Source organism: Aedes aegypti, chromosome 2 (assembly GCF_002204515.2).
Source record: "Aedes aegypti strain LVP_AGWG chromosome 2, AaegL5.0 Primary Assembly, whole genome shotgun sequence".
Taxonomy (NCBI): Eukaryota; Metazoa; Arthropoda; class Insecta; order Diptera; family Culicidae; genus Aedes; species Aedes aegypti.
Window position 1 is genome coordinate 459,392,491 of NC_035108.1, and position 18,252 is coordinate 459,410,742.

The window sequence follows — 18,252 nt, forward strand, 5'->3', positions numbered from 1 at the left end:
TCGTAGCGAAGACCTTAATGCCTTCATGGAGAAGCAAGGGGCGGCGAAACCGGGTCTGCTAGTGTTGACAACCGGTCTTTCGAAACCGTTCCGCCGCTTGGATAAGTATTCTGCCATTCTACAAGAGCTTGAACGACACATGGAAAGTTGTCATGCAGATCGGGGTGACACCCAACGTAGCATAGCTGTCTATAAGGATATTGCATCGTCCTGTTCGGCGACGCGTAGACAGAAAGAGCTAGAACTTCAAATCCTAACGGGGCCTATCCGCGGATGGCAAGGTCAAGAACTTAGCACCCTTGGCGAAATAATCCACATGGGTAGCGTTGCGGTCGGTCCGGAACATAAAGATCGCTACTTTGTCCTTTTCCCGCATACATTGCTTATCTTGAGTGTTAGTCAGAGGATGAGTGCATTCAAGTATGAGGGGAAACTCCCATTGACCGGTATTAGCGTGAACCGTTTGGAAGATTCTGAACAGTTGAAGAATGCGTTTGAGATTACGGGTTCCTTGATCGATCGAATTGTAGCCGTCTGTCAGGGACCTAACGAGGCTAACAAGTGGGTCGATTTGCTCGGTGCGAAACTGACCGGGTCAGTCGATGGTCAACCGGTGAAGGATATGAAGCGAATCGTGAGCAGTTCGGCGGTCAACATTCCGCAGCCACCACCTCATGTAAGTAGAAATGACGAAAACGTTATGGATTATTGGTTATGGCATTGGCTCTTATTATCTTTTAACTTGTAACTTAGTCCCTGGTCTAGTTCCTGTCGAGTATAAGTTGTTTAAGTACCTCAGTGTGGCTTAAGTTGCAAATTTAAACAATTGCTACTCGGCTCTCCCGAAACCGTTAACTCTGTCTCCATTTTATTTTTTGTTTCTCTCTGTATCTCTTTCTCCCTCGCTAAAATGTAAAAAACGTTGTTTTAAAACCACACTCAATTGCAAATAACGAATCCAACTCATCCCAGAGTAAAGAAATGCTCGATTCACGTGGATACTGCACCCGCGTGTCCGTATGTGCATACAGTCAAAACTTTCAGCAGACTTTTCCACCTAGCTCTTATCCGCCGACAGCACCGTATGCAGCGCTGACATCCTTCTTTCGACAATTGGTCAAAGCTGGTGCCATGTCGCGATACATTGTTCAGGCACTGCTCTACCCGCAAATCACGCAGGACATCGACTTTAGCGATGTGGTGATGCGCCGGAAGCATCGCACTACCATTCGAATGTATCGCCGGGACCGGGAAGCGGAAATGAATAGGGAAGAAGATAATCGCGATGGCGAGTCCGGAGAGGATTCTTGTACTTCGTCATGTTCAGGTAGATCGAATACTTTGGAACGCCAGAATGCGCTCGACTATGGTGACGAGGATCCATATGAAACGATTACCTTCTTCACAGGCAGGAAAAATGATAGTACCGCTCGGGAAAGTACGGTTTACGAAAGCTACATCGATCAGGCGGGAGAGGCGGACGAATCGAATGAGTCGTTTTTCTTCATTCAGGGTCAATCGGTGAGCGAGGAGAGAAAGAGTGTCGAGAGTCATGGTTCACATATCATTGGTTCTAAAGCGATTCCCTGTTTGAAACTGAACGACTGCGAGTCATTTGACAGTGACGAGGGACGTGGAAATGGTGGCATTGGCTCTGTACATACTTCCACGGCACGATTGCATCTGGGGGAGATCAAACAGCAGTGTTCGGAGCAGTCTCAAGTATCTAGTTTTGAGCATAGAGTAGGACATGGCCGTATGGCATGTGAAGATTTAGTGAACTTAGATGATTCCATGAAGATCAAACATTCGCTTCAACAGAAACCAATAATCGAGGAAAGGCACAGTATGCCCACTTTGTTTGTTGGGAATCGTTTTGCAAGTTCTTCAATAACTGAGATTTATATTCCTTCGTGGAAAGACCAACAAGAAGTACAACAGCAACAACAAAAGCAGAAACCCGTAGATAGCCCTGCCGTTAACCGCACCAGTGTACATTCCAGTTCGCTCGATATTCCAGCATCCGAAGCAACCATTTCCGTACCGGATAATGTATCTGCTGAGCTATTGTATAATTTTCACAATTCGCTGTCGGCCGCTTCATCAGCGGTATCATGCAAAATCCCTTCGCCTCCGCAACACTTCGGTTACCAGAGTCAAGATGTTGGCTGTTTGTCCCGCGAGATGTCACCATTCCGTAAGCATTCAATAAATTCCGATAAAAAACTTCTGCTAAATCAAACTCATCTCAGTAAAGGCAATAGTGAGGAGGATAAAACATCTTATCAGTCTAGTAGAAGGTGTGTGAGCTTTCAATATGTGACTCTCAAAGACGTAGACCGGCCGAAAGAGATCAATTACAGTACAAGTCAGAATGGTAGAGCAGAGGAGCCTCCCGGTCCTCAAGCGGATTCAGTTAAGAATCAACGTCCGCGAGACCATCATTTCAAGTGTCGCTTTTGTAGTACCAGCAGCGGATCACATTGCCACAGTCCGCGATCGAGTGATTCAGGTATGGCTGGTAGTTGTTCGATATCCTCACCTGATCCTCCTAAATTATCGGGCGATTTTCTTCTTTACGATTCAGAGCATCCAGAACTAGCCATTGGGGCTACTGATAAAACACGCGAACAGAATAATGCCAGCTTAGAGAACTCTTTGCGGCATTCGCGCTCGAGCCACAATATCGGACGGTTCGCACTGCTTCGCGATAGTGAGCTAAACTATATCGATAGTGGCCAGTTTGACCAAAGCAATCAATTTCATGATGATCACCATCGGAATAACACCCTGCGTAGCGAGGATTCCGAGCTGGATCCAATGAAATTCACACGTAGTAGGAGCGAGGAACGACATTCGAGTGATGAGGAAGGATCCACCACGAAGGAATACAGTGGCCGTAGTCGGATAGTCGTTAACCTCTATGGATATCAGACATCACTTGAAACGGATGAAGCGCGTCAATCTGGCGAGCCTTTGCAGCGAGGAACTATCTTTAAGACTGGACTGTATGCACATTGGTGGAAGAAAGAAAAGCTACCCATCTTCGTAGTTAGCCATTGTGATGAGAAGCTGAGTAGCGCTAGTGAAAAGAACGTCCCAACTGGTGCTGTTCGTGATCGTGTCGATGCCGTTCGGGGTTCAGGCAAGAATCTAATGTTTCTGTAGTGTTGTTGCATTGATTTTGATGTTTTATTCACCACTCGTCTAATACGGTTTCTGTTTCCTTTATTGAAATCACGTGTAGTATGCTTTTTCTCGATTAGATTAATGGTTTTTGTTGAAACGAATCTTTGGGCTGTGAATAAAGCTTGAAGTACAGGAAATTGTAGGACTGAAAGATAAGGTGGGAAGTTTTGAGGAATCAACTTGTCAAACAATAATTCAGTTCATATGCTGTCCGGAGTAAATGGCCGTGGTTTTCCTTCGCCAGTCCTACAATTTTAAGAAATCACAAATACCATCATCGCATCATGGTTTATTTGCCTTTAACAATACTTTTTTTCGTTTTTTGTTTGTTTGAAGCTACCTAATTGGCTGGAAAGTTCTTTTCATGTCGTCGCTTATATCGAAATAACTGAATTATCATTTGCGTTCCATTTCGTTTTGCCATCATTGTTTTTCGAAAGACTGCACTGCCTGGGCCCCATTTCGGTCACATCCACGAAAACCAGCATAATTCTATTAATAAACCGTGTAGTATAAACCAACAAGCATTCCTCTTGAGACGCAGAATCTTCAGAAATTCCACATTCTAAACTTTCAACTCCCTTCTTCAAATCTATTTTTCAAACAAAGCTACTCTCCAAGTTTTCTGAACCACATCATCCCCATTGCTTGAATGCTGCTGATTGACTATTTTTGTCGGTGTCATGTTTTCATCCATAAAAACCATCTGATGTCGCTAACCACACGGTTGCCCTTTTTGTATTTCCTTCCGTGGTGTCCCGTTTTCAGATGTCCCCACCCGCGTCCGGCAACAGTCATCCATCACGAGGCAGCTCCATCACACAGCACATGTCGCAACACAAACGCAGCCAGTCGTTCAATCACCATCTGAGCTACAACCAGGTCCAGCACCAGCAGTCCCAAAAACAGCTACTGGCCAACTTCGCGGCCCGGAATTCCGACCAAAGCCAACAGCAACCGGTGCCAAACCTAAAGGGTATCAAGGAAAAAGGTATCAACTCAATTCCTCGATTCCAATCTTATTCGTTCCATCATCTGATTCTTTTTTTTTATTCCGTCGCACAGCTAACTGGAAAATCACCAACCTCAGGCCGGCCCCTTCCCTGCGGCCGGCGCTTTTGAACGGCGGAAACATTGGTACCGGGGGCGGTGGCCTGACCGGATCTGGAAGTGTTCATCACAGTTTGTCGCTTAGCCAGCAGAGCACGAAAACACCACCCACGTACGAGGAGGACGCCTTGGTGCTGCGTGTCATCGAGGCGTACTGCGCGGCCTATCAGAGCACCGCGCGGAATACGATGCACTCCGGTAAGTTTGGCTTCCTTTTTTTGTATTGTTCCGTTCGGAGATCGCTCATGTTTGCTTTTAACATGTTTCGTATGCAGCTTGGCTCATTTTATTTTTGTTGTCGGTTATAATTTTTTGTCAATAAGCAAATTTGATTTCTTGTAAATACTAGAGTACCGTAATTTCTGGTGAAATTGAACACGTTCTACAGTTTTTCATGTATGTTTTATGTTTTGCCTCCAATTGAGGCCAGAGTTAGGTTTCCAATTGTGATAAGTACAATGATGTTTAATAAAATAAAATATAAAATCCGTGGATCCCATTTCGAGGTTAATTGACTATGTACGTTGATCGTTGATCGTCGCTGCCATCTGGAAAAAGTTTACTCGATGCGTGAAGCGTCGAAATTTAATCCGGCAAGGTATAGGAAATGAAAATGAAAATGCTTTTATAAAATTAACTACAGCTATTTAAAAAAAATTCAGTACATGTTGATAGACTTTTGATGGGCTCACTCATTATTTTTATTTTTATATTTTTTCCTCAATATTCTGCTGATTCTATAGCTTATCATTAGTCTAACCCCGTACACTTAACAGAATTTAATGAAATTGTGTTTTGATTTTTTTAGAAGCATTTTAAAATTGACTTCCTATCCTTTGCCATGTAAAGAAATCGGAGCTTCACGCATAGGGTCAACTGTGGTAATTACCTTCGTGATCGTGGATGAAATCATATGAATCTTAGCGAGTGAGCAGTGCATATATATAATTCAACTCAATTTTGGCTAAATTTCCTAGATTCCCACTGTGGTGGCAACACTGCCACTGTTGATGTATGAAGTCAGTTAGAGTGACACAATAAACGAGTCGTGTTGTTATTCTGTAATCTTCGCAGTCTTTATTATTCTTTACCGTCCGAAGTAATCCGGAACCACCGAAATCCCCATATTGGTGACCGCCGGCGGTGAAAGTATCGAATTTATGTTAAATACGGAGTGAAAACAAGTGCTAAACATGACCGAAAATCAGCAGCCACAAATTGTCAACAATCAGCCACAGCCAGCAGCAGCCGCTGCAGTTGCTGTCAAATTTCCGGAATTTTGGAAGTTGGACCCGGCAATGTGGTTCGCACAGGCGGAAGCACAATTTGCCTTGGCCGGAATTACACAGGACGTCACGATGTTTCACCACATTGTGGCAAAAATTGATCAGTCCGTGATATGCCACGTTACGGATCTGGTGAAAAATCCTCCGGCTGCTGACAAGTATGCTGCCATTAAACTTCGACTAATTTCCCGCTTTGAATTGACGCCACAGTCACGCCTCGAACGTCTACTGAACACTTGCGATCTTGGCGATTTACGGCCAACTCATTTGTTGGCAAATATGCAGGAGCTATCAGCAGGCTTGAACGTAGATGAATCTCTGCTAAAGATGCTGTTTCTACAACGCCTACCAGCCAACATCCGTGCCGTCTTAAGCATCCACGATGAAACACTGGCAAAAATTGCGGAAATGGGTGACAAAATGATCGACTTGTCCCCACCAGCAGCAGCTGCCATCAATGTTCGACCAGCACCATCGTCCAACCAAGATCCGTATTCACCGGAGAGTCTGGCAAACCAAATCGCAGCATTGACCGCTGAAATCCGCCAGATGAAAGCTAAACCACAACGTCTGGTGCTAATAAAGTATGCTGGTACCATCGCAAGTTTGGCGATAATGCAGAGCAATGCCGCAGTCCATGCAATTATCAAGCGACAAAAAAACTAGGCAACCGCCCACCTACAGTGAATGAGGCGGGCAGAAACCAGTTGAGCCGCCGTTTTTGCATTTTTGATTGCACTTCCCATATCCGATTCCTCATAGACACAGGATCCGATGTTTCGATTATTCCAGCAAGTACCAGAGAAAAACTCTACGGTCCCTCTGCCTTCCAGCTACACGATGCAAATGGATCCACGATCAAAACGTACGGAAATCGTTTCGTTACCACGGATCTAGGGCTGCGTCGTCGATTCGCATGGAACTTCCTAGTCGCCGATGTAACCACTTCTATAATTGGTGCCGATTTTTTGGCCTATTTCGGGATTCTAGTAGACCTCGGAACCAATCGGTTTATTGACGAAACTGAAAATGAAACTGCATTCCACTGGCGGAATTGCACAAGCAACGGTACACGGTGTGACCACGATCGATTTCAATCATCCTTTTCGCGATTTGCTGATTGAATACCGCGAGATTACCACACCGCCAACTATGCGATCCGAAATTCAACACAATGTGACCCATCACATCCAAACGAAAGGTCCTCCGGTGGCTTGTAAACCACGCAGGATGGGGCCAGATAAACTGAGGGCGGCAAAAAAGGAGTTCGAGATGATGTCGGAGAACGGAATATGCCGTCCATCGAAAAACTGTTGGGTGAGCCCCTTGCATTGCTTCCGCAAAAAGAATGGAGAGTGGCGTTTTGTGGGGGACTACCGAAGCTTGAATCGTGTCACTATTCCCGATCGGTATCCGGTTCCCCACATCCATGACCTTTTAAACATTTTTTTGGGTTAAAAGTACTTCACAACCCTGGACATGGTACGAGCTTATTACAATGTTCCAGTTGAAGAATGTGATATACCAAAAACAGCCGTGATTACCCCATTTGGACTGTTCGAATTTATGAGAATGCAATTCGGGCTATGCAACGCCAGCCAGTCCTTCCAACGGTTCATGCATAGCATCTTCGGAGATTTGGACTTTGTAATTGTTTTTGTCGACGATATTTGCGTTGATACCGCTACCGAAGAGGAGCATCAATTGCACGTTCGGGTAGTCTTTGATCGATTACGGAAAAATGGACTCGTGTTGAATCTCACCAAATGCAAATTTGCACAAACGGAAGTAGATTTCTTGGGATACCGTGTGAATGCAGAAGGTGTGAAACCAGAACCAGAAAGGGTGTCTGCAGTTTCTGAATACGCTCAACCCAACACAGTTAAGGAATTAAGGCGTTTCCTAGCTCTGGTGAGCGGCTACAAGCGTTTTCTTCCTGGTGCCGCTGAAATACAAAAAGTTCTACAAGAAATGATCAACGGGAATCGCAAAAATGATACACGAAAGTTGAAATGGGACTCAACAGCAAAAGCGGTGTTCGAGAAATGTAAACAAAGCCTGGCAAAAGCGACATTATTGCATTATCCGGATAGCTCAAAACCATTGGCTTTAATGGTCGACGCTTCAGATATAGCTGCGGGGGCGGTACTACAGCAGTACTCCAATGGCATTTGGCAACCTCTAGGCTTCTCCTCGCAAAAATTTTCCACTTCTCAAAAGAAATATTCAGTTTTTGGTCGAGAGCTGACGGCGATGAAACTTGCCGAGAAATATTTCCGCCATCTGATTGAAGGTAAGAATTTCACTATTTTCACCGACCACCGACCTCTCACTTATGCTCTTGACTCAAACTCTACACACTTGCCTCATGAAGAACGTTACTTGCAGTATATCTCAAGCCTTACAAGATCTATCAAACACATAAGCATAAAGGACAATTTTGTGGCAGGTGCCCTATCTAGGGTGAACTTAATAGCTCTACCCTCCGTATTGAACTTCGAAGATGTCGCTGTAGACCAAACGACAGACTCGGAATTGCAAAAACTGCTAACGAACAAAACATCCTCCTTCGATTGGAAGCCAAGAGCATCGGCCAGTCATCTAAGCAAATATATTGCGATATTTCAGGACCCAGACAACCACGACCATTCATTCCGAAACTTCATCGTTCGAGCATCATGCATGCTATACACGATTTGTCTCATCTTGGAATTCGTACAACTCGGAAGCTCGTATCCTCCAAGTTCGCGTGGCCATTGATGAACAAGGATGTTTCCCAATTCGTTAGATCTTGCGACCGATGCCAGCGCTCTAAAATCAACCGTCACACTCAAGCGGCCTACGAGAATTCCGATGTTCCTCGTGGAAGGTTTAGTCATGTTCATATCGACCTGGTTGAACCTCTACCACCCTCTAATGGACATCGATATCTCCTCACTATGGTAGACAGGTTTAGTCGTTGGCCTGAAGCAGTACCGCTGCCGGACATGTTAGCCGAAACCATAGCAAAAGCCTTTTGCAATACATGGGTATCACGTTTCGACGTTCCTGAAACTATAAGTACTGATCAAGGTCGGCAATTTGAGTCGCAATTGTTCCACGAATTGACATCATGGCTCGGAACGACACGTAGTCGCACCACTGCTTATCATCCACAAGCGAATAGACTAGTGGATCGATTCCATCGCACTCTGAAGTCAGCAATCATGCAGTGGATCAACGCATTGGAGTGATAAGCTACCTATGATTTTGCTCGGACTACGCACCGCTATTCGAGACGATTCGAACTGTTCCGTAGCAGAAATGGTTTATGGGCAACCTCTCCGTATTTCTGGCGATTTTTTTTGAACACAGTACAACTGAAGTTGACCGTTCGGATATAATTAAATCGCTTCGCGATGTGGTACAAAATCTAAAACCGATTGAGAGAGTCAATCACTCAAAGCAACGTGTATTTGTACCAAATGATCTTCAGAGCTGTAAGGGAGTTTTCGTCAGAATCGACACGGTTAAGAAACCATTGCAACACCCTTATGAAGGACCCTTCGAGGTAATTGAACGGGGAGATAAGAACATGGGTATATTGATGAAAGGGAAGACGGGTATCTATCGAAACGGGTATCTATCGACAGGGTCAAGCCAGCATACTCGTGTAATAAACAACTAGATTCCTGCTCTGACAAAAAACGAAATTTAATTTGTGGAGTATCGACTGTATGTTTTAGTCTTAATTTTCCGGCAACGCAGTCCTCATTAAAGTAAAACGAGGTGCTTATTTGCCCGACGTTTCGACACAATACCCGTGTAATAAAGACTGCGTTGCCGGAAAATTAAGACAAAAAACGAAAGTTACGCCATCAGGCCATCGCGTTAGATTCTTGGCATAACTGGTGGCGGGTAGTGTGGTGGCAACACTGCCACTGTTGATGTATGAAGTCAGTTAGAGTGACGCAATAAACGTGTCGTGTTGTTATTCTGTAATAGACTGCGACTTTATTAATCTTTACCGTCCGAAGTAATCCGGAACCACCGAAATCCCCATACCACTAAATAGTTTGCCTTCAATTCCATTAGTAGAGTAGATTGTCATTATTTTTTTCTTTATTTATTATGTAGACGTTCAGCCCTAGGCTGGTTCATTTCATATTGTTAGAAAGAGGGGGGTTGTTTACGGAAAAGGAAACCTGGTTAAAAACCAGGGGGATGGGGAGCTAACAGTTTTTGAAAATAAATAATTATTTTTCTCTTCTGGTCCTTCGATGTTAAAATTTTAATTGCTTCCGGTGTACCGATGTCCACCTCATACCCGGGTACTTAGTAAGTACTACTTACTGTATCTGTTTGTCTCCGTGTTGCTTTTTCGGCATTCATTATTGCAGTTGAGGGGCTCCATGTTTCGCGTGTTTGGTCTAGATTGCGTCATAAATTTTAGCTTCCATCAAAATTTTAAGCAGCTTAGTTTGTCAATCTTCATCTTGACTGAGTGCTGTTTGAACATACACAATGCCGTGTTCTCTTCGTAAGAGCTCCAGACTAGGATAACTGGCAATAAAATGTTTGACGGAGTTGTGGGTGTGGCAGGTTTCGCACGATATTCTGAACTCGTCCAGCCAAAGCCCATATTATGGGAGAGTCTGGTATGTCCCGTGCGTAGTCTGGAAAGGACAGTTTGGTCTCTTCGTGATGCTGGGTCGTCCCATCGTTCAACATTGGGTTTGATTTTCCTAGCAAAAGTTGTTCGGTATAGATGCCAACGAAGAGACCATAAGTCCCAGATTACTTTCTTAACTCAAAGCCTTATGTCGTCCGTCGGAGCTTTGGGTGTTAGTAGACGACTTTGTCGACCCCGATTTGCCAGCAGGTCCGCTTGTTCATTGCCGTGTATTCCACAGTGACCGGGTACCCATAGAAATGATACGTCAATTTCTTGCTCGTCCAGAATACGTTCTATCCGTTGTATAAAAGGGTGCTTATTCATCGGGGATTCACTGGCCTGTAGTGCACCAGCTGAGTCAGAAGCTACCAAGATCGATGTTGTGCTCAGTTGGTCACCACCCGGAGAATCGCTGCTGCTTCCGCTAAGAAGACAGAAAAGATCTTCGGCAGTTTGTGGAATTTGCTAATGTTCTTTCCAAAAACGCCAGCGCCCACAGAGTTGCTTTTCTTGGATCCATCCGTGAACCTGACGTCTGCATGTTGATACTTTCTTCCGATCAGCTCATTGAAGTGGCCTTTGGTTACACCTCTTCTGATTTTTTGTCTAATATAATTGTCGATAGCAGGAACTTTTGCCAATTAGCTTCTTGGCCCGACGCGGTGGAGCCCAGCCACCGGGGAAAGCCGGTAATTGGCCACGCTTTGCAGGGTACGGTTGCCTAGATCGGGGAGGATGCCAACAGACCCGTAACTTCTGGTACGTTTTAGGAAGCCAATAGCTCGGCATCATCGATACGGAATCTAGTGGTACAATCTCTGCGTGTTCTATGCCCAGATATAGCCCTGATAATGTTCAGTCTGCGTGTACAGCTGTCTTTTATATTTTTAAAATGTTTTTGGAAGTTCAGCTTCCTATCTAGAGTCACACCTTATACTTTAATGGCCATTCGCATTGGAATTGCAGTTCCATTGGTCACTGATGTTCTTGGTGATAGATGATTGGAACCACTGATATGCAATCTAGCACATTTCTTGGCTGCTATATCAAAACCGTTTCGTGTCGCCCACTTAACGACGGCAGTTACGGCTGCTTGTTAGCTTTGGGTAAGCTTACCCGTCACCAATAATAGTACGTCGTCGGCGTACACCAAAATGTAAACGCCCGCCGGGAGCCGGATGAAGACCCCATTCATAGCTACAAGAAATAAGGTCACAACAGCTATGACCAAGCCCTGAGGCACTCCGATTTCTTCAGGGACCATTTTAGATCGATGATTGCCAACAGTAACCTGAAAGATACGGTGCGACAAATAATTTTGTAGGAATTTCAACATATTGCCAGTAATTCCCCAACCAGCTAACTGCTGCAATAGGCTTTGGCTAAATCCAAAAATGCCAATTCAATATGCTCATTTTGTTTCATGGCGTCGTCTAGGATCTGTCCTAATGAAGCTAGGTACGTGCCATTACCGAATCCGGGAAGAAACGCATGCCGCCGGGGGTCAAGCTTTCAGCAAAATTCGAGGAACTCGGCGTGAGAGAAATTTTTTTGGTACTGTTTTTTTTTACTAATTTTTCACCGAATTTAATCGAACTTTTAGTGGATACACTAACAAACCTTTAGTCACTGAAAACAGACCGCTTGTCCGGGAAAAGCGATGGTAGACACTAATTTACACTGCATTCCTGCTACCAGCAGTTTGTTTCTCATTAAGAAGTTCAAAATCATGTATTCATAGCGAAAATTGCACCCCCGCTAATTTAAACGGTACCCTTGCAAACCATCGGGGTTCATTTTTAATTTGAACTTTTAGTTACCCTTCACTTCGCACAACGCAAAAATGTGTTTCTGGTTACCTCATTGGCTGGTTTGTTTTAATTCTGCGACCAGTTTCACCAGTTTTCGTTAAATTATCATTCAACGAGCAAGAAATCACATTGATTGATTTAAATACTGAGAAATAGGATTTGAAAATATGGTGAACAATTTTCACACCGAATTTTCTCAGAATCAACAATCTGATAATCGACCCTTTTGAACTGTTACGCGAGATTTCAATGAATTATCAAACTCATAGTAATTGATTAATAGTTTGGAATGTTCATAAAAATGTGTGCAATAATAGGATGATGATGTTTTCGAAGTATGCAATGATTGGATTTTCGCAAGGTTTCATGAATGTAGGAAAAAGTCAATCAAATCAATTTAATAGCACAAAAATCGATAGGAAATCTGATTCCTCAATATATTTCCCTCAAAATCCAGTAAGTTTGAGGGCAATAATTGGCTATTTACTCTAATTGTTCACTAAGCTTTCCGAGCTAAAGTACTCAGCAAACCAGATTGCTAAAAATGGCTAAAATATGCTGGAAAAATCAGCAAATTTTCGCTGTAAGTTTCATCAAGACCATGATCAGAAAAATTTCTCTGAGTTCAGCGAAAGAAAGTTAGTGTATAGGGAATCAGTTATATTTATCAACATAGGAACAGCTCTAAATTATGTCTGAGACCCTGAAATTCCTAAAATCTTCCAATTTCCTTACATCCAGAGCAGAAAGAAGAAAGCATTGGTAGGTTAAGGGGTTTCCTCAAATCCGTAAATTCACAAGATCCGCATGATTTCCGTTGTTTCATTAAATTCACGAATTCATGAAGGATTTTTCAAAATTTGACATTTATCGAGGGAAGCTCGTTGCACCCCATTGGTGAAATCGCCCCGACTACCCTTACTCCATGCCCAACATTTATCGGCCACCCTTAACTTGAGATTGTCAATTAGTGTTATAAGATTAAAAATAATAGTATTTTTCGAGTCACCATTCTTATGGTCTTGATGTTTCAAAATCACCAGAAAATCATCAAGCTGTTATTTTTCATACATGAAGTCAGATGACTGATCATAAATAGCTTTTAGTTTTCATCGACCAACGGGTGATACCCAGGTTGGATACATCAGGAGTCGTGAAAAGAGTGAAACCAAACACATTTATCGAAATGTCAAACTTTTTACTTATCGCGCAGCCCAGCAAAACAGATAAAGTATATACTGACCTTCTACGCATATTTGTCCCATGTTCTATGTTAACCATATGGACCGTGGGACAAATATGCGTAGAACGGCAGACAGTCGAATCTCCATAGTTCGTTATTCAAGCGACCATCGACTAATATAATCATTATTTTGTTGATATTAATCCCAAAACTTTGAAAAATTCTCGAAAAATCATTCGCTTTTTAATGACAATCATTATTTTTATTTACATATTTTTCACCTTTCATTACAACTTCCAAGTATTTTTCTCCTCTTCACAAGAATTAGTAAAATTTTCCCGAATAAGACGAATTTTTAAAAAGAGAGAAATTTACCTTTCACATGACATCGACACGGTGTATGGGAATTTGAAGGGACCGAAAAATCCATCGAGTTTTAGAATATATCAAGTTGTGGATAGTCGACTGTATTTTCTAAGACAGCAACAGTGAATTAATTGTCAACCGACACGCAGCACTAAAAACATTGTCCTCTCCTATTCTTGTTGCAACAATCTTGTTTCGCATCAACAGTTTATCACTTGATCCTGAACAGAATATGACAATGATCGCTCACCGCGTATTTCTAGGATTTGCATTGGAATTTCCGAGGAAATTCTCCGTATTCGTAAACATTGCCATATCATCGAATTACAACCTAAAACAAATTTGATTTTGTGTTTAAAATTAGTTATTAATCACGAGTTAAAAAGGTTGCAACTATGTTGCTCCCTGTGTTTGTCATGACAATTTTTCTTGAGATTGTATCCCAATTCGCAAAAGTTGGGACAAACGATTGTTAGCCTGCTTGCTTTGTTGTTTGTTTTTGGTCTGTTTTATGACAATTTGATTCACTGTTCTGCAATATGAATTTCGCCGAGCTAAAGTCTTAGTAAGTGTAATAGTTCGAATTTCAACAAAACGTTGCTAATGATCAGCAAAATTTGCAGGAAAAAATCAATTGTGAAGTATTGCCGTGTAGGTATTGAAAAAATGCAAATATTCCGAAACATGCAAATGTAAAATTGTTTTGTTTTTCAACTTATTTGTTGTGGTTCATTATTTATTTGCTCTTGCTTTTAAACTTATGATTGTTGTATCTAACTCTGCCTCTGTGATTGCTTTATGTGTAACAGTTTAGTTTTTAATAGAATGATTGCTGTTTTCATTTGTGCTCATAATCACGTCTCGTTTTTAACGCAACGATTTTCGTTTCGGATCACTTCTCCATGCTCCCTTAAAGAACGCGTAGCCCCGTACGCAGTGAAGATATCTATTTCTTTCTTTTCTTCCTTTCTTTTTCTTGCTGCCTTCCGGTATCTTTCGAATCGATTTTTCCGACTCTCCGCGTAACATTGCAGCACTGCAACCTTGGACGCCTTGCTTACCGATACGTGGTGGCAAGCTGAAAACCAGCAAACATTTCTCGTCCTCTAATCCACAACTACCGTTCACGTGTTCATCGTTATCATCGTACCTGGTGAATCCAACCGCGGGAATTAAAACCAGCAAAAGTCACAATACTGCCTCTACTAGTAGCATCAATACGTCTCACATCTGGCGTGAGGCAAGTCCGAACAACTTCAATCTCTATTCGGCGTCGATATCTTCACTGAATGCTTCGAACTGCCGGGGACGGTATTCTGTTGGAGGTTACGGAAGTACGGAATGGCGTTCACACTCCGAGGAAAAGCCCGCTTTAGGTGGAACCGGAAATACATTGAAGCCAATGCCGATTGGTCGGTCAGGATCGAATTACGACAACATTTTCATGAACAATAGTGCGAACACACCACTCCTATCACGTGTCTCGAAACAGCAAACGGTTTGGATGAATGCGAATCAAGTGGCTCGCCATCGATCCGCTAGCAGGGAAATAGAGCCTCTCCCAAGACGGGAAAGTCCACCGCCTCCGGCACCGGAAGGACCAGTAGTACCACAGCAGTTGTATGATCGCCGCCTCAACCGATCGTTCGAAACGGCTCAGGGATTGGGCCGCAACAGTAAAATGTCCCAAATGCGACGATCTACACCGCAGTTGAATGGTGAGGAAGACGATCAACTGAGAGATGACATGTCACGTAATTCTGTGTCGTGCTGTAACAAGTTGCTCATGTTCTATTGGCAGCATCGATAAAGACGGTAGAGGCCGTAGGAAATTCTAGAGAGCACATTGTGTTGTGTTGCTTTCCCATCATCGTGTAATGTAGATTTCATTTATTCCTAAAGAATACATAGTGAAAACTGAATGGTTTCAAGAATGTGGCAAGGTTAACGACATGGATGCAAAAGATAAAGCATAGGAAGAAAAGAAGGTTTAAGACAATTGTATGACAATATACTCATCAGATTTGCCATTCGTTTCCGATATTCTAGTCATTGCTAGCCACAACAATATACATCATTCATCGTATTCATTCACAGCAGAGCATAAAAGTTTGAGTCTAGCGCATATACATATAGCTGTACTAATCGTTAACACTCGCACGTTGAGTTGTGGTGAACATTTAGTGCCATCGATCAAGTAATTGGAATCGTCCAAACTCCAATACCACGTTTTGTAAAAACGCATATAGCAAATGACAATTTTGATAATCAAAATTTAGGATAGACACTGTAGTTATTTGTAATACCTAACTGAAACATATATAAAGATAATAACAACATAAGATCGTAACGATAACAGAGAAACACTTTGTGATATTAATTGAGCTAATGTGTATTATTACTGTTTTTTTCCTAATAGTTCATACATCTTTCAAAGTGCTTGAAGTGAACTGACATAGTCACTTGCTTCGTAAACAAATGATGTTCTCTAAAGCTCAACAGCTTTGCTTGTAAACATATTTTTGTAATAATTGTAACATGTGTCAAACTTAGCCGTAGGAGAAAAACACCTTCGCATTTGTCTCGTCGTCCCAAGAGCGAAAATCCCGAATCAGAAAGTTGTTGCAACGAATTGTATATTTACTGTTCTTCCAGTTTTTGGACCGTCGTCGTCGCTTCGTAAAACCTAGGATTGACAAATTTGTTGTATTTTGATTCTTGAAAAATTTTTATACTGCAATTGGCCTCTAGAAAATTTATATGACTTTGTATTTATTATCTTTCATATTGAAAATAAATTGTCTGAACCGTTTAGTTTGACGTGTTTCTTCCTTTGTAATTAGTCAGATGGAGTGGTTAATAATAAGCTAAATCTCGTGAATTTAACTATTGAGCAACTCTGTTCCAATTTGTTCCTATTTTCTTTTTGTCCCCTTTTTCCCATATAGGCCTGGAGAACGATGACATGACCCCAACGCTGCGCCAACTGTTCATCAGCGTGCGTCAACTGCAGCAGGACATGACCCAAGTCAAGACCCAGATCAGCGAAGAACGGGCACTCCGGAACCATTTGCAGCAGGTCTTGATGGGTCACTTGGAGAGCTATGGGGCTTCCAACACGACGTGCTAAGTAAGGTTTGTATTGCGCTCTACTTTCTCTCTTTTGACGATTTTACATTCTTTGCGATCGGAAGCATCGAAACGAAGAGCTTTATAGTTTGGACAACACGCTACTATTGATTTCAACTTGTTTACGCTATTTGTATTTCAATGACGAAATGTAATCGTTTGTAACGCAATTTCACTTGTGCCTTCTAAGTATTTTTTTTATTCACCATAGTTCTAATTTTATTCAAAGATTGGAGATAATCTTGTACCGAGCTGTAAACAGATTTATTTACACGAAAAGGTGTTCAGCTCAAGCAATAACAAATAAACACGATACATCAGCGAAGACGCTGCTATGATTATTCGAATTCAGTACCAATAAATCTGTGTAACTTTCGTTAACAAAACTGGCACGTCACCATCGTTCAGCGATTCTTCATTGCCCTCTAATGCAATCCGAAAGCCATTTTGTCATAATTTGCATTCAATACTTTTGGACGAGAACAGCTTTCCCGGGAAGCTCTCAAGATTGATCAGAGCAACGATGGACGGTAGGCAAAGCTGCGTGAAGATCACGGGCGAACACTCCAGTTCGTTCGAGTCTCGGCGGGGACTACGACAGGGCGACGGACTTTCGTTGCCTGTTATTGGGCTTGAAGATATCATGCGGAGAGCCGGACTTAACAGTCGAGGCACGATTTTCACGAGATCCGGACAATTTGTTTGCTTCGCGGACGACATGGATATTATTGGGAGAAAATTCGAAACGGTGGCAGATTTGTTTACCCGCCTTAAACACGAAGCGACAAGAGTCGGGCTAATGGTGAATGCGTCGAAAACAAAGTACTTGCTGGTCGGCGGAACTGAGCGCGACAGGGCCCGCCTAGGAAGCAGTGTTACGATAGACGGGGATACCTTCGAGGTGGTGGACGAGTTCGTCTACCTCGGATCCTTGTTGACGGCTGACAACAATGTTAGTCGGGAAATACGAAGGCGCATCATCAGCGGGAGTCGTGCCTACTATGGGCTCCAGAAGAAGCTGCGGTCAAGAAAGATTCATCCCTGCACCAAATGCACGATGTACAAAACGCTCATAAGACCGGTAGTCCTCTATGGGCATTAGACTGATGCAAATTTTGAAGTTTTTGCTCCCCTATGCTTAAACGATGTCAATTATAATGAAAATGATCCTCCCAAAATTTGAGCGGATTCGGAAGAAATTTGGTTGTGCACACGCTATTTGAAGTTTATATGGAAATTACTATGGAAAAGGCAAACCATTTGTGTTCAGTCCTCTAACTGCACGTCATAATAATATATGGCAAAGTGAACACACTCATCTCATGTGAAAACTTCCCAGCTACAACTTTGCAGAAGACCACATTTTGATGGGACGTAAGGATAATTTGTTATTATTGATAACAAAGTCTATATCATGCTGAGATGATCATTTAATTACATTCAGAGCAACACTGCTTTTTTGCTGTAGAACATAGTAGCCTGGATTACTTTGACCTATTCTACCCGCCAGGAGCACCACTGTTG

At 42.7% G+C, this 18,252-nt stretch overlaps 1 protein-coding gene across 8 annotated transcripts in view; it reads left to right on the top strand.

Moving 5' to 3' along the window:
- Positions 1 to 17,125, top strand: part of LOC5565906 (rho guanine nucleotide exchange factor 7) — a 74,755-nt gene extending 57,630 nt beyond the window's left edge. For 2 of the 8 annotated variants that reach the window (XM_021848148.1, XM_021848149.1), the window contains exons 5-8: positions 7 to 676; positions 973 to 3,145; positions 3,958 to 4,180; positions 4,255 to 4,397. In XM_021848148.1, the coding sequence (XP_021703840.1) occupies positions 7 to 676; positions 973 to 3,145; positions 3,958 to 4,180; positions 4,255 to 4,258 (3,070 nt within the window). In that variant the 3' untranslated portion in view covers positions 4,259 to 4,397. Of the gene's footprint in view, positions 1 to 6; positions 677 to 972; positions 3,146 to 3,957; positions 4,181 to 4,254; positions 4,498 to 14,633; positions 15,318 to 16,547 lie in introns of those variants that run through there. The other 6 variants (XR_002501019.1, XM_021848150.1, XM_021848151.1 and 3 more) reach the window with 6 other exon arrangements.
- Positions 17,126 to 18,252: the final 1,127 nt, after the last annotated feature.